Raw genomic sequence first — 15,220 nt, forward strand, 5'->3', positions numbered from 1 at the left:
ATATGGGTATCGTCTCATTGTATCTCATCAAGCTCTCGAGTCGGATGGATCGAGCTTCTCATAACTTGATTGTAAATCCAATTTAAATTATTAAGCTAGTTTGAAGTGTTCCATTTGGTTTTATTGTGTGGTAGAAGCTCAACAAGCCAATTCATGGATTGTTGGGCTTGGGTAGTTCTCCATAGTCCATATTGACTCGCCCTTTGCAACCCTCTCCCTTTAGCTTAAGGCAAACGGATGAATGAAAGCTCTTAGCACATAGAAAGTTTGATATCCTTCTATCAAGTTCTGGAATAGGTTAAGTAGCTATGTATTTGTCATGATCTAATATGATGGGAAAAGAAACTCATTAACTTCATTGAGTCTAAATCACTTACCTCTAAATTAACAACAGTACACCAATGAAGCCTTACTAATCAAATCAAGATGATACATAATTAGCCAAGTTTAGGCTTAGACAAGATGAAATTTGTCATTCTTAGATAGCAGTACATCGGGTTTGCTCAAATACTCAGTCAGGTATATCAATCTTTTTCAGAATGATTATGATATTTGTCAATCAAATTTACGACAAGTATAGTTAGAGAAGTAATCCTGTCTTAATTTCTTATCTAATATGTATAATAAATTGGGGGAACATACCATGTACTCCCAATCCTAGCTTTCTAGGATTAGCTTTTGCATGTCACTTACTTAATATTGATTGCTCTAACTAGACTTGGTTTTTGATTACTTCATCAATATTGGCTATTCTAGAGTTATCATATTTTTTTCCTGAATTATGGATTTATATAAACAATGTCATATTTGTTCCAATATTGGCTGAAATTCTTAGGTAATTCAGAAAAAAAAAACTTTGAAAACACACTGAAAAATCCATGGACAAATTTGTTTAATAAAAAAATAAATCTACCTTTTTTATTCAATAAATAGGATTTTTGTAACTAAGGATTAGATATTCTATAAAAATACCATACTATTTTTATTATTATTAAAAAAATAATCACAGGGTTTTTCTTTCCTAGTAATGGGTTTGGGGATTGATTCTCTTAATTGAATTATTATTTGGGACCGAAGCATGTCTTAATTGTTTGACTATGAACATGGGGTTATGAGTCGTGACCCATTTAAGAAGAGAAGAAGAGTAGCATGTGATAAGAACAGCCTTTTCATGTCCTCTCAGAGCAGACTGGTCTGATCAGCCATTCTTTTCTTTGTTGTCTTCTGTTGTATTAGATCTGAGCCACAGCGAAATCCCTACTGCACAAGTCATTTGACCATTCTTAGCTTCTAAAGCATCAAAGGACTAAAGAATCACACGAGGCATATAAGAGAAACATTTAGAGGATATCAGTTCATAGGAGCTTTTCCAGGTGTGACGCAATCCTTTTTTGGCATTAGCCTGTCATGGAATCCTGTAGACAGGATATATATATATATATATATATATATATATTCTGGTTTCGCTGCTCTTATTGTGAATTGCTTCTACTCTTTGTCTCTTCTCATGCTTCGATGGCTTTGGGACTGTAAGCTCAACATCTTAATCGAGTTTGTGGTGATGCTTCTGCAATCTGTTACTTGCTTCATAATATCACAATATAGTTATTGTAAGAGTAAACCAGCAAACTGTAGTTCAAATACTGAAAACAACATATTAGAATGTATTATACGAGGCTACATATTCCTCTCTCTCTCTCTCTAGCTGGAGCTGGTGGATATTTCATTATACTATTCATGAGATATAATATCTTTAAAAATATAAATATGTATTTATATAATTGTTGAATTGATAATTATTTTAAAATTTGAAATCAATATTGGTAAGATCCGAAATCCTAAGAAGTTCTCGTGAAAGAATAGAACTATAGTAATTAGGATTTAATTTTTCTATAAATATCTCATGTATCTTTAGATTTTGAGATAAAGAATATTTTTTATGATTGTCAATTTTTCTTCGGGTATATAAAGCGGATAACTCTCAAACATTTCTTATAACACTTCTGATTAGTCCCACGTCGAAAGAAAATGGGTAAGATTAAGATTGATTTGAGTTTGATGAATGTACTACTATCAACTTCAGCTTAAATATTTTAATCAGTGGTTTAGATTAAACGAAGTTGATAGGTCAGTTAGCCCATTAAACCTAGACCATAAAATTTCTATAAAAGGTAAAAGATGATATATATAAATTCTTAAAAATTTATATGAAGGAGGATAACTCAATGTCTTATAATTGACTTTATTATAGATATAAGTGAAACTTATCAAATCATATTAAATTATGTATATATTTTTAGTTTGTTGATTTTTTAATATTATTTTAATTTCAGAATTTTTCTCTTCTTCGTATAAACTACCTTTAATTTGTAGACGACGTAGCTATAAATTTGGCTCTCATCGAAACAACTAGATGCCACCAAAGGTCATGTTATCCCACAATGCATCTCTTGACCCTATACATGCTTCGTCTGTCAATAGGACTCTTCTTCTCTTTTTCTCTCGTCCGATTCGGGGAGCAGCAGAGAAGAACAGTTAATTTGGACATGAAGCAGGCGACAGCGTCGCCAACCACCGCCATCCCGTGACTCTCCCATCTGTTCTCTCCATCTTAGTTCCAGTTTTGACTGCACTCCCGCGTCTCCAAACGACGATGCCATGGAAACAGAAGCAAAAGATGCTGCCGCAGCTCTCGTGTTTCTCGCCCACGGAGAATAGACAAGGAATTGCGACATGAGAAACCTCGAAGAGCCCCTTCGGATCTAGCAGCAGCTGCTGCAGCAGAAGAAGAAGAAGACAACCATGTGGTTGGATTCCTTCCACGCCCATCTCCTGTGGAAACCTCACACTCCTCTTTAGCAGCCTGTATCGTCGGCTAGTTTAATGCTTCCGAGGACTCCTCTTTAACAGGCTATATGCTCCCTAGTCTAATACTTTCGAGGCGCTTCGCTCTCTCTCTCTCTCTCTCTCTCTCGCTTACTCACTCACTCATGCTTGTTGTGTGGCGTGGCACACACTGTTGCTGCAACCGGGCAATCTCTTTCTCTCTCTCTCTCTCTCTCTCTCTGTCTCTCTCGCTTACTCACTCACTCATCCGTGTAGTCTGGCGTGGCACACACTGTTGCTGCAACCGGGCAATCTCTCTCTCTCTCTCTCTCTCTCTCTCCCCTGAGTGTGGAGTGGCACACACTGTTGCTGCAACTGGGCAACTGAGCTTTAATTTTAGGGACCTGACCTTGAGATACATGGTTGACAGTGTCCACAAGTGGGTAACATGCATGGTGGTTCTTGGAATTAGAGCAGAATCTTCTCCTCTCTCACAGACCAATAGTTTACAATATGTTGGGTAATAGTACGTTCTATTGAAAGAGTTAATCCTTCGCCATTATTGCACTCTTATACGAATAAAGTATTTTAATCTGAAGTATTTTATTTATGAATAAAATAGAAATACAAATGCAATATTAAAATGTGCTTATCTCAAATAAAGATCTTGCATTCTACCCAAACCAACATGAAAAGAAAGTGTCTGTAGCCAATTCTGAATATTTTGAAAGATTGTTGTTTGTATTATTTAATTATGAATGTAAATAAAACTCTAATTAATAGCTTCAAAACAGATGTCAGAGTAAATTATTATTATTATTATTATTATTATTATTATTATTATTATTATTATTATACTAATATTGCTCTATCTTCGAAACCAAATTTCGCATGCATATGTTCGATACATGCAGTGGGATGTCTGAAAAGGATCTCTACAACTGAGAACCTTGTGGTGGTCCTATCTCCAAAGCATTTAAATGGTTCAGAAGAATAAGATCAGTTTCAGAATTGCCGGAATGAGGAGATAACTATGGTGTCCTTGCAATGGCAAACCATTTCCTCATGTTAGACTTAGAGACATCATTAGAGGAGAAACCGGAAGGACAGATGAGAAAAAGCAAAAGTTGCAGTGATTGAATCAGCGATTATGGCATCGCGCACAGGCTGCCTGCCTTGAAGAGAATGGCGTTAACGGTGCTGCGGCTGATCTCCTAGAAGTTGGTGAATCTTTTGCTCACCTTTATCCCCGTCATCGCCTACCTGATGAAACAGCAAGGGCGGCGAGCCAAGCTGAGGCGGAGCTTTTGGCCTGTGACGAGGGGGAAGGAAGCTGGAATCATCACATCGCGGGAGGGATATGGTGGAGGGAGGGAATGAAGTGGCGTCATGGCAGCTTTCGAGACACGTCTTTTTTTGCTCACATTGGAAAAGGAGAATGTCGGCAGCAAAAACGCATACGCACCATTAAAGGTTTCAGGCTGTGCTGTGAATGCCACACCCCGTTCGCGGGAGAGAGAGAGAGAGGACATAAGCTATTAAACGTATTTGGAAGACGAGTACATTGACTTAGCCTCTTTGACCGAGATAAAAGAGGTATGTGGACTAATAATATAACAGTGTCCAAGGGTTGGGTGTCATCTTCGTATTCCGTCTTAATCTTAATCTTATGCCGATATTTATGCTATTCCAAAAGAATATATCTAGCAAATTAATTATCCGGTACAAGACAAACAAAAATATACATATTTTCCACGAAAAAAGCAAGAATAAAATGCCAACAAAAACAAAAAAGTCATGTCCAATTGATCCAAAATATTAACCAACAATATGCTCACACGCGTAAGTGCATTCCGTGATGCAATTAATTGAAATCCCCAGTTGCGGAAGTGATATTAATGAGCACGATAAGACAGACGTACACGTAAGAATAGAAAGGGCGGGAAAAGTAGCGTCAGACCACAGTCAACCCCCACCCCCATGCCCTCGCTCATGCTTGTTTTGAGTGCGTGCTCTCGCCAGCAGCAGATTCGGAAACCGATATAAGAAGAGTAGCAGCGCAGGGAAAGAGGTTTCTCAGCCCTACAGGGGAAGCTCACCACAGTCCGAAACCCACACCACCTTAAAAAGACTGATTCACAGAGCTCGACAGCGCACAGCCGAAGCGAGAGAAAGCAAGCCAACTAAAGCCACGGGGAGAGACGAAGGGTCACGGGTTCATCTTGAAAGCTGAACTATAACTTCCATCTCTCTTTCCTTCTCTTCTCTCTCTCTCTCTCTCTCTCGCTCGCGCTTTGTTTCCAAGACAGACAGACAGACACATATTCCCTCCTCTCACACACCGTCCGAGGCCACCAAGAGAACAAACAAAACCCACCATCGCACGACCTCACACGCACTCCCGCACCTGTCACATGCTCCCTCCCTCCCTCCCGAAGAACCCAAGCAGACACGCTCCGGCTCCACTTTCATGGAGATCGAGTGCTGGGGCACTGCAGATGGCGGCGACGGAGTGGTGGAGGGGAACAGACCCGTGCCGGCGCCGTTCCTGACCAAGACCTACCAGCTGGTGGACGACCCCGCCACCGACCACGTCGTCTCCTGGGGCGACGACCGCGTCTCCACCTTCGTGGTGTGGCGGCCACCCGAGTTTGCACGCGACATCCTCCCCAGCTACTTCAAGCACAACAACTTCTCCAGCTTCGTCCGCCAGCTCAACACCTACGTGCGTGCTTCTCGTTCTCTTGTGTGCCCGCGTGTTGTGTTGCCGTCCAAACTAATGCCCGCTTTGAGTTGGTGATGCAGGGGTTTCGCAAGGTGGTGCCTGAGAGATGGGAGTTCGCCAACGAGTTCTTTCGTAAGGGGGAGAAGCACTTGCTATGTGAGATCCATCGTCGTAAGACGGCCTCGGCTTCCTCCTTGTTTCCGTTGCCCTCGTCTCCCTCTCTGTTCCCTCTCTACCACCATCATGCTTTCGACGACCAACAGATTCCAAGTCCCCATTGGCGCGAGGTCGCATCGCCACGCCTCCTTGTCCTCGGGACTAACAGTTTTGTCGGTGGTAACGATACTGCTATGAGGGGAGGAGGACAAGGGCCGGCGACGGCGACCGCATTGATAGAGGAGAACGAGAGGCTGCGTCGGAGCAACGCGGCGCTGATGTCGGAGCTGTCTCATATGCGGCAGCTCTACAACGACATCATCTACCTAGTGCAGAATCACGTCCGGCCCGTCGCCCCCAGCTCCACCGCCGCGGCCTCCGCCAACTTTCTCCTCTCCTCCGCCTATAACCAGCGCAGGGCGGGCCTCAACTCGGGCAGCACCACGTCCAGTAGCTCCCTCACGATCGCCGGATCAGAGCCATCGCCACCATCACCCCTGCATCGCTCCGCGAAGAACCACCACCCCGACAATGGAGAAAGTAGCAGCGCAAGGCCTAGGCTCTTCGGAGTGCCACTCGACGGGTGTTCCATTAGCAGCAGCAAGCGTGGGTTGCAAGCAGATGAGCCGACGTCGCCATCGACGAAACCTCGCTTGGTACCACAAAACATGGACTTAGGTCTCAACCTGATGCCATGTTAACCCTCACTTCATCTCCCTATAATTAGTCCGTCCCATTCAACTAAGTATCTTCTTTTTCTTGATCTCTCTATCTTTGGTTGTGTCTTCTCATTTAAGCTAGTTTCTTAGTTGCTTCTAATGAGTCATGTACATAATCATCTATTCCCCTTGTTCAACATTTCTGAGTTCCAACTGCTCAATCCCACGTAAGAGACCATTTAAAGCAGCTCAACCGAGTTCGTCAGTAAAGCTTCGTGCTCGGAGTGTTACAGTGGGGGAGAGAGAGAGAGAGAGAGAGAGGGAGGGAGGGAGGGAGGAGGGCTACTCGGTCTTCGTCGGTCAAAGAGATCAGGGATCATGATGGAATGGCGTCGCCGTCAGACTTAAAAAATGGTGGCTTGGATCAGCGATCTAATGACAAGAAACGTGAGAGTAAGGAAAAGAGATCAGAAGTAGAACAGAAGGTTGGTGGTTTCCTTCACGCTCTACCTGGAAGGGGAACCTTGGAACGTGATGGCTCGCAGAGATTCCCCGTCCTCAGGCGCTCATGCAGAGGGAGGCCTCAGAGCGTGGCCACCCACCTCATCAGTTTCCTCTCAAAAGAAAGGCCAAAACCAGACAATAAATACGTTTACCAGCAAGCCTCCGGATCCCTTACCAACCAGCTTAAATAGAGGCCATTAAACACAGCAGCAGCAGCACTTGGATGTCCTACTTCGTGCATGATACCATGTGTCGAATCTCGTCAACGATGGGTCTTTCATCTCATATATCTCTCAACCTGACTTTGATCCACTACAATCCGAACTAAAATTGCCATCACCAATTGGGATTATTTCCTTGTATTCCTCTTTCAGCTGAAGCTTCGGGGTGAGGGCATTGTGCTCTGTCGGGCAGTGGGGAGCTGCTGCTTTCTCACTCCAGTTAAATTGCATCGTCTCCTTCTATCCTATGTTGTCATGTCCTCGAGGGGTATCTGTGAGGAGGCCATGATGGTGCCATGAGGCTCTTCTTTTGGGACATCGGGGCTTTGTTCCCTTCTTTTGCCTTCCTCTCCCACCTTTCTCTTACTCCGAGCTCCCACTCGAGGGCCACTTTCACTGGGAACACACACCCTTTGCCAACCTGCTTTATGCTTCAACTTGCGTGCATGGAGTTCAAAGGCGATAGTCGAGAGTGGGCACTGATTCGAGTTTGACCTCTACCAAGATTGGGAGATGGATGCCACGCCTGCCGTAGTCTCCTTTAGAGGGCAGTGTGCAGGGTGGCCTTTGGGCCATGAAAGGAGAGAAAGCTTTGAAGGGAAGTGATTGGAGATGACACTTTGTCTGAGTAAAAAAGTGGAATCAGGGATGGAAGAAGTCAAAAAATAGTCCCATGGATATGATGAGCATACAAACATTGCTTTCTTTAAGGCACTGCGACCACGTAAAGCAAGTTTTTGGTCCGTCCACTGAAAGTTCAGTCAATTTCCAAGATCTGTGATATGCACGTTATGCTCATGGATATATATATATATATATATATATATATATATATATATATATATATATATATATATATATATATATATATATATATATATATATATATATATATATATATTGTGTTCATTTGTCACGATGAATGAGAAGAGTTATAGTAGTGCTATGTTGAAACCTCACAACATGGTTGCATACACCAATGCTTTTTGCTTGCCGTGTTAGTAATCGCGGTTATGATAGAGCTAATACATAGTATTAAGTCCCCATCTTTGAGAAGCAATGCATTTATTAGGTAAATGGTAGTAGATAAAAGGAAGGTTGCATGAGAAGGAAACCATGGTGAGCCTAATATACCCCACCCAACACAGTGCGAGTTCACTGTGGAATCTTGTTCGGCTTCCAGTAGGCATAGTCCTTGTAATTCTTCGTCTTGTATTTTGCAGGGGTGTCGTCGCTCACTAGCTGCGGCAGCGGGCCAACGACCGTCTCGCCCGGAGGGGAGCAGAACACCGGCCACGACATCCTCGCCTTCTCTATGTTCACGGTGGTCCGGTGCAGAACGCTCTTGTACTCGCCGTTGCTCAGTATCTGCGGCACTCACGGGTGGTGATGATGATAACGACGAGCAGAAGAACATGGAAGTACGTCAGTGGCGTATGTACGTACGTACCTCGATCTGGTCGCCTAGTGGACGATGATCGCGTCGGGGACGTACTTGGCGTCGAACCAGTGGCCGTCCTTGAAGACCTGAAGGCCGGGAACGTGGTTGGGGACGAGGGTGGTGATGGCGGACATGTCGGTGTGAGCCACCACTTCCAGGGCCATTTCCGGCCGCCGGCACGGCGGGTGGTAGTTGATCTTCAGCAAGAACTCGAGGTCTCCGCCTCCCACGGTGTCCCTGAGGGCGGACTCTTCCAGTCCAAGTCCGTTCGACAGGCTTCTCAGCATCTCGTCCACCAATCCAACCAAGTGTTTGGCGTACTCCTCGTTCGCCTTCCTATCGACACACATGAACTTCAATCAACGAGAAAGATCTTGAGATGTCTTCTCTTGGAATCCAAGTTTTCACTGGAGCTTGGCAAGGGAAATTTTGTGTGTGCATTATTTGTTGAATATGAACTCGATTTATAATGTTTACATTCAAATTATGGTTGTCTTGTTGCTCTATAAGTAGACAATAATTACCTTATGTTTATTTCCTATGTTTGATTTTTTTTTTAGTTGGTAGATTATTTTATGATGGTCTGGTTTTCTTGATATTAAGTAATTGGTAGTGTTGTGGGAAACAACCGTAAGCCGTGGCCTCGGGGCCGACGCGGCTTGGTTCGGGTCCGAATGCACGGGGATCCGGCGTGGCGCTCCTCGGGGCAGCCGGGGTGACCAGTCACGGCGGTCCAGTTGGGGCGTAGCGCGGGGGTGAAGTCTTGTCGCCTCTTCGGGGAGGTGTGACCTCGCCTTCTTTCCTGCACACAGGTCGGGTCGGAAGCTCGGCCCGACCCCTCCGACGATCAAGTTAGTGATGTGGAGAGGATTTTGGAGGAAGAGATGCCCCCGTACAAGTGTTGGGTGTGAGTCCCCCCTCCTGCTTAGAACTCGGGAGTATTTATAGGGTAGTTAAGTGTTACCTGATGGTCCTGCCTATGGGAGGCAGGATCGTACCCCTGATGGCGTCTGACATTGCTTCTGACGTTGCGTGGGGAGCTGACTCGCCGCAGGGCATGGGCGGGGGGCGGTCGTCGTCCTCCTCTGCCTTCGTCCCGCGCGCGGGGTCAGACATCGATGAAGTCATTGTCTGAGAGCGGATGATGTCAGGACGTGTCGAGTCATCATTATGGCTCTCTTCCTTGGACAGAGTGGCTCCCAGGTGGGATCGACGTCGTGACACGTCATGTCGCCATTATTACCCCTATCATATTCCCCCCTCCCCGGAAGAAGCTATGCGTCGGTTTTGCAATTGGGGGAGTCCGAGGCATGGCTTTGTCCCTTGGTGTTTGCGACAGTCTCAGGCGACATGAGGTCGGGCTCATCCTGAGCGGGCGAGTGGGAGTGTAGAACCGAGGGCGACGCAGGCGGCTGGTCGCGCAGGTGTGTCTCGGGAAGCCTTGGGCCGAGGAGCATGGCGTAGGCGGGCTGGTCGCGTAGGTGCATTCTCGGGCATTATGCGGCCGAGGTGGCCTCGGGCGTTATGCGGCTGAGGTGGTGGCTTCGGGCATTACGCGACCGAGGAGGTGGCCTCGGGCATTATGCGGCCGAGGTGGTGGCCTCGGGCATTATGCGGCCGAGGTGGTGGCCTCGGGCATTATGCGACCGAGGTGGTGGCCTCGGGCATTATGCGGCCGAGGTGGTGGCCTCAGGCGTTACGCGACCGAGGAGGTATGCGACCGAGGAGGTGGCCTCGGGCATTATGCGACCGAGGTGGTGGCCTCGGGCGTTACGCGACCGAGGAGGTGGCCTCGGGCATTATGCGGCCGAGGTGGTGGCCTCGGGCGTTACGCGACCGAGGAGGTGGCTTCGGGCGTTACGCAACCGAGGAGGTGGCCCCAGCGATTAACCGTTCAATCGTGCGCGGGCGCGGGCGGCCAGGTTGCTTTTTTCCTGGGGAAGGTCAAAGAGCCGCCCCTCTTGGGAGTCGCCGGCTTTCGAGGCTGATATGATTGGCGCCTCCGTACTTTGCACCGCGCTGCCGTTAGCTGCCACGTCAGGCTATATTTATGGTGAGGTGACGTTTGCGTCTTCGCAGCACACTTCCGAAGAGGAAGGGTCGCTGTTTTGGCGGGATGCAGGCTATAAATAGCGCACCGTCAGCTTCCTTCACGCCCTAGCACCTGCATTCGCTCGACCCCTTCTTTGGGCGACCTAATCTCGTACCCATCGGCTGCCCTACCTTCTTTTCCAAGACTTGGTAATGATGGCTTCTCTTTCTCTGCCCTCTCCTTCCTTGCCTCCTGCTTCCGGTTCCGTCGGCGAGGGGGCATTGTTGGCGAGCCCCCGCTCATCGTCCGAGGAAAGGGCCGCCAAAGCCCTTGAATCACTAATGTGGCCACACGACCTCGACTCCACCGTGAGCGAGTCGTCGCTTGGCTCCCTTCGGGATCGTTACGGTATCTCGGCGGAATTCACGCTCATTGCCCCCGAGTCGGGGCAGCGGGCGTATGATCCTATACCTAGGGGCTTCGCCCTAACCGTGGATGCCTTCGCGGCCGGGTTGCGCCTCCCGTTCCATCCAGTCATAACCTCCTGTGTCTCGTGGTGGCGTATCTCCCCTTCTCAGATGACGCCAAATTCCTGGTGCTATTTGGTGGCGTTCCTAGGGGAATGCTACTATGCTAGAATTCCCCCGAGCCAGTCTCTTTTCCTCTCCTGCTTTCACCTATCCAGGGGGTCGGGGGGTTATTACTTGTCCACTCGACCGGGTTTCCGGGTCAGCGGGGCTCCTTCCAGCAACAAGAGGTGGAAGGAGCGTTTCTTCTATGTATGCCATCCGGAGAGTTCGAATTTTGGGCTCCGGTGGGCGACGCGCGCCGTCGATAATACCGCCCCGGTTCTGGATGAAGGGGAGCTCCAGGCCCTTCGAAGATTGAAGGAGATCCTCCCGTCCTCCAGAGTCATCCGGAAGATGACCGAGGCGTGGTTGGTCGAGGCGGGTTTGAGCTCGGTACCTCGAGGTATGCCTTAAAGGAGGTAGCGGCAGGCCTTCCTGTTTTATTTTTTCTTTTTTGGAATTCTAACCGAGGTCGAATGTTTTCGTGCAGAAATGGTGAACCTTACTGCAATGCGCGGAGGACGTACTCCGTCGGCTTCATCCCCGCGGCGTCCCATCGGCCTGGGCGTTGGCACGAGGGAGGCGCCAGTGGAGCTCGAGGCCGGCCGTCCTCGAAAGAAGGCTAAGGTTGCCGCTCCGAAGAAACCGACTCCTCCGAAGGCTCAGGCATGCGAAGGGGCGGCGGAGTCGAGCTCGCGCGATCGGCGAAGAGGGCGTGGCCGGGGCGGGGCCGGTCCAAGCAATGAGGGGGCGGGAAAGGCGCCTAGGGAGCCCTCGATTCGGGACTTGTGTCGCCTGCCTGCGGGGTCGTCGAACGATTCCTACCAGGCGCGCCTGATGGGCGAGCGTTCGGAGGGCCAACCCTCCGACTGGTTACTGGCCCGCTGGGGGGGGTTGACCCGCGGGACTCGGTTATGGGCTGATGGGGAGATTGCAACTGCATTCATCCGAGGGGGGCTTCACCCAGATATGGCTCGCGAGCTTTATACCATGCCCTCGGACGTCTTGCTCGGTAAATCCATGAAGTCATTACTGTGGGTAAGTGTCTTGCTGTTGGTTCCCGACCTACGGTTTGTCCGAGGGTGGTCCTGACCTTCCTTCTGCAGGGCCAGCACTACGCGATGGTGTTGGCGGAACACGTGCGTGACGCAGGTCGGGCCCTGGGCATCTTGTGGGACCAGAATGCCGAGCTGCGCAAGCAGCTCGAGGAGGTTCGTGCGGGAGCAGCTCCGGACGCGGTTGCGGTGGCTGAGCAGCGCTCTTCGGAGCTCGAAGCGGAGGTGATGCGCCTCCAGTCTGAGGCGGGGGCGACCGACCAGCGTATGTCGGCACTGGAGGCTGAGGTCCTTCGCTTGAGGTCCGAGGCGAAGGCGGCTGAGGAGGAGAAGGCGGGTCTCCAAGGGCTTCTGGGGGTGGCACAGACCGAGGCTCGCCTGGCCCGGGGCGAGGCGGTCACCCTGACCCAGAAGTTGGAGGGAGCCCTGGCTGAGGCGAAGGGGGCCTCAGAGGCTCTGGCTGCCGAGCGGGACCGGCGGTCAGAAAAAGACAAAGAAATAATTGAAGCCTACTAGGAATCCTCAGGCTTCCAGCTCGGGTTGGTCCGGTCATGGCAGGTCACTTATGAGTATGGGTACCGGATCGCCCTAGGCCGGTTCAAGATGCGCCATCCCGGGCTGGAAGTCGAGGTGGATCCGTTTGCCTCGCATCCCGAGGATTTGGATGTAGATATGCCGGATGAGGTTCCCTTTGACGATAGCGTCGGGGGTTCCGACGGTTAGGGTAGAGTTTTGAGGTCAGCTCGGCTGAGCTAGGGTTGAGTCCTGTAATTTCTTTTTATAACCCCCGAATCCTGATACAGTCGAGTCTTGTAATACAGTCGGCAAAGAAGAACCGTCCATTGTCATGAGCCTGTAAGTACCCAGTCGGATTACCTCGATGACCCGATAAGGTCCCTCCCATTTGGGGGCCAACTTCCCCCTTGCTTGGGTCGGGTCGCTCAACTTAATCGGTCGGGGTCGTACCTTTCTGTTATAGACCCTTGCGACGGCCCTTTTATAAGAGAGGGCTTTTAAGTGTGCGTCGGCACGCTGCTCCTCCAAAAGGTCGAGGGCGACTCGAAGTCCTTCATTCGAGACTTCCTCGTTATAGCTTGTCATGACCCGAGTATGATGAGCTAACTGGCCAATAACTCCATTTTGGGAGTTAACGTAGTACACTCATCAGGCCCTTATAAGTTTATCATACACATTCCCCACTTCCGATGTGGGACTAATGGGATATTACATTTACCCCCAACTCAATTAGTTTGACGTCCTGCGGACCAAAATGCTCAAGCGAGAGTTAACGTAGTACACTCATCAGGCCCTTATAAGCTAATCATACACATTCCCCACTTCCGATGTGGGACTAATGGGATATTACATAGCTCTCTGTCCGAAGGGTGGCAATGGCTACCTCGGGTGGGAGCACAGCTTTGGTTCCAAACGCCAGGCTGTAGGGGGACTCTCCGGTCATGGTCTTGGGAGTGGTGCGTAATGACCATAAGACGCTCGAGAGTTCATCCGTCCAAGCCAATCGGGTTGCGGACACTCTCCTTTTGAGCCCGTCTATGATGGACCGATTGGTCACCTCTGCTAGCCCGTTCGTCTGAGGGTAAGCCACCGAGCTAAACCTTAGCTGAATTCCGTGGTTCGCGCAGAACTCCCGGAACCTCCTACTGGCGAATTGGGGCCCGTTGTCGGTGATGATGGTTTTGGGCAAGCCAAACCGAGTCACCATGTTCTTCCACACGAAATTTTCTATTTGCCGTTCCGTGATCGTCGCCAGCGGTTCGGCCTCGACCCATTTTGTGAAGTAGTCCACGCCCACGACGATGTACTTTCGTTGTCCCGAGGCTGCGGGAAAAGGGCCGAGCAGGTCCAGACCCCATTGCGCGAATGGCCACGCGCAGTCGATAGGGGTGAGCGAGACCGCGAGCTGCCAGGGTGTGCGGGCGTGTTCTTGGCACGAACTACACCGTTGCATGTGGGCCTTCGCGTCCCGGCACATGGTGGGCCAGTAGTAACCTTGGCGAAGTATTTTGTGTGCCAGGGTTCGTCCGCCGATGTGTTACCCGCAGATTCCCTCATGGACCTCAGCCAGAACCGTCCGACCTTCGTCGGGCTCCAAGCACCGTAGGAGGTGGTATGTGAAGAACCGCTTGTAGAGTCGTCCACTCATCTCAGTATACCACGCGTGCGTGCGACGACGGCGCCGAGCCACCGCTTCGTCGGGAGGGAGAGTCCCATCCTGTTTGAAGAGCAGCAAGTCTTGTACCTAGGTGGAGGTCGCGCTACCCGAGGTTGCCGCTACGACTTCGATGGCACGGGCAGGGAGCTCCTCTACTTCGGGCCCGCCTTCGGTGGCTGGTTTCGACGCCCGCTTAGCTAGCGCGTCGGCTCGCCCGTTTTCTCCCCTCGGGATGTTGGATAGTGTGAAATGAGGGAACTTGGCGGTCAGGTTCCTTACCTATGCCAGGTATTTGGCCATGGTTGGGTCCCGAGCTTCGTATCCGCCGCTGAGTTGCTCGGCTACTAGTTGCGAGTCGGTTAGGACGCGGATGGCGACTACCTGTATCTCAAGGGTCAGCCATAGTCCTGCAAGGAGCGCCTCGTATTCTGCCTCATTGTTGGTGGCTTGGAACCCGAAGCGGAGGGAACTCTCGAACGACTGTCCATCGGGAGCTTGCAGCACCAGCCCCGCGCCGGCACCTTTGGAGCTAGCCGCTCCGTCAACGTGCAGGACCTAGGCCTCGGGAGGTTGCTCGAGATCCCCGTCCCCGACCTAGGTTAATTCTGTGATGAAGTCGGCCATAGACTGGGCTTTGACTGCGGTCCTGGGCGTGTATCGTATGTCATGCTCACCGAGCTCCACAGCCCATTTGAGGAGGCGTCTTGCAACATCAAATTTAGATAAGATCTGCCGAAGCAGCTGGTCAGTAATGACCTCCACCGGATGAGCCTGGAAGTATGGACGTAGCTTCCGGACGGATAGCACGAGCGCAAGCGCCAACTTCTCGATTGGGGGGTATCATTCCTCGGGCCCATTC

The 15,220-nt window shown here is 49.8% G+C and overlaps 1 protein-coding gene and 1 pseudogene across 1 annotated transcript; one reads left to right on the forward strand and one right to left on the reverse strand.

Annotated features, from left to right (window-relative positions):
* The first annotated feature begins 4,919 nt into the window (after window positions 1-4,919).
* LOC135666731 (heat stress transcription factor B-4c-like) lies at window positions 4,920-6,549 on the forward strand. The gene is made up of 2 exons (XM_065178361.1): window positions 4,920-5,551; window positions 5,632-6,549. The coding sequence occupies exons 1-2, from the start codon at window positions 5,297-5,299 to the stop codon at window positions 6,406-6,408; spliced, it is 1,032 nt and encodes a 343-aa protein (XP_065034433.1). The 5' UTR covers window positions 4,920-5,296; the 3' UTR covers window positions 6,409-6,549.
* Window positions 6,550-8,246: 1,697 nt separating this feature from the next.
* On the reverse strand, window positions 8,247-8,921 carry LOC103997998 (flavonol synthase 1-like; annotated as a pseudogene).
* Window positions 8,922-15,220: the final 6,299 nt, after the last annotated feature.

The sequence above is a fragment of the Musa acuminata genome, unplaced genomic scaffold (genome assembly GCF_036884655.1).
Source record: "Musa acuminata AAA Group cultivar baxijiao unplaced genomic scaffold, Cavendish_Baxijiao_AAA HiC_scaffold_1124, whole genome shotgun sequence".
In the NCBI taxonomy this organism is placed as follows: Eukaryota; Viridiplantae; Streptophyta; class Magnoliopsida; order Zingiberales; family Musaceae; genus Musa; species Musa acuminata.

Coding starts and splice junctions, on each gene's coding strand:
- LOC135666731 (XM_065178361.1), top strand. CDS start 5,297: ATGGAGATCGAGTGCTGGGGCACTGCAGATGGCGGCGACGGAGTGGTG. Junction 5,552..5,631: donor TCCGCCAGCTCAACACCTAC/GTGCGTGCTTCT, acceptor TTGGTGATGCAG/GGGTTTCGCAAGGTGGTGCC.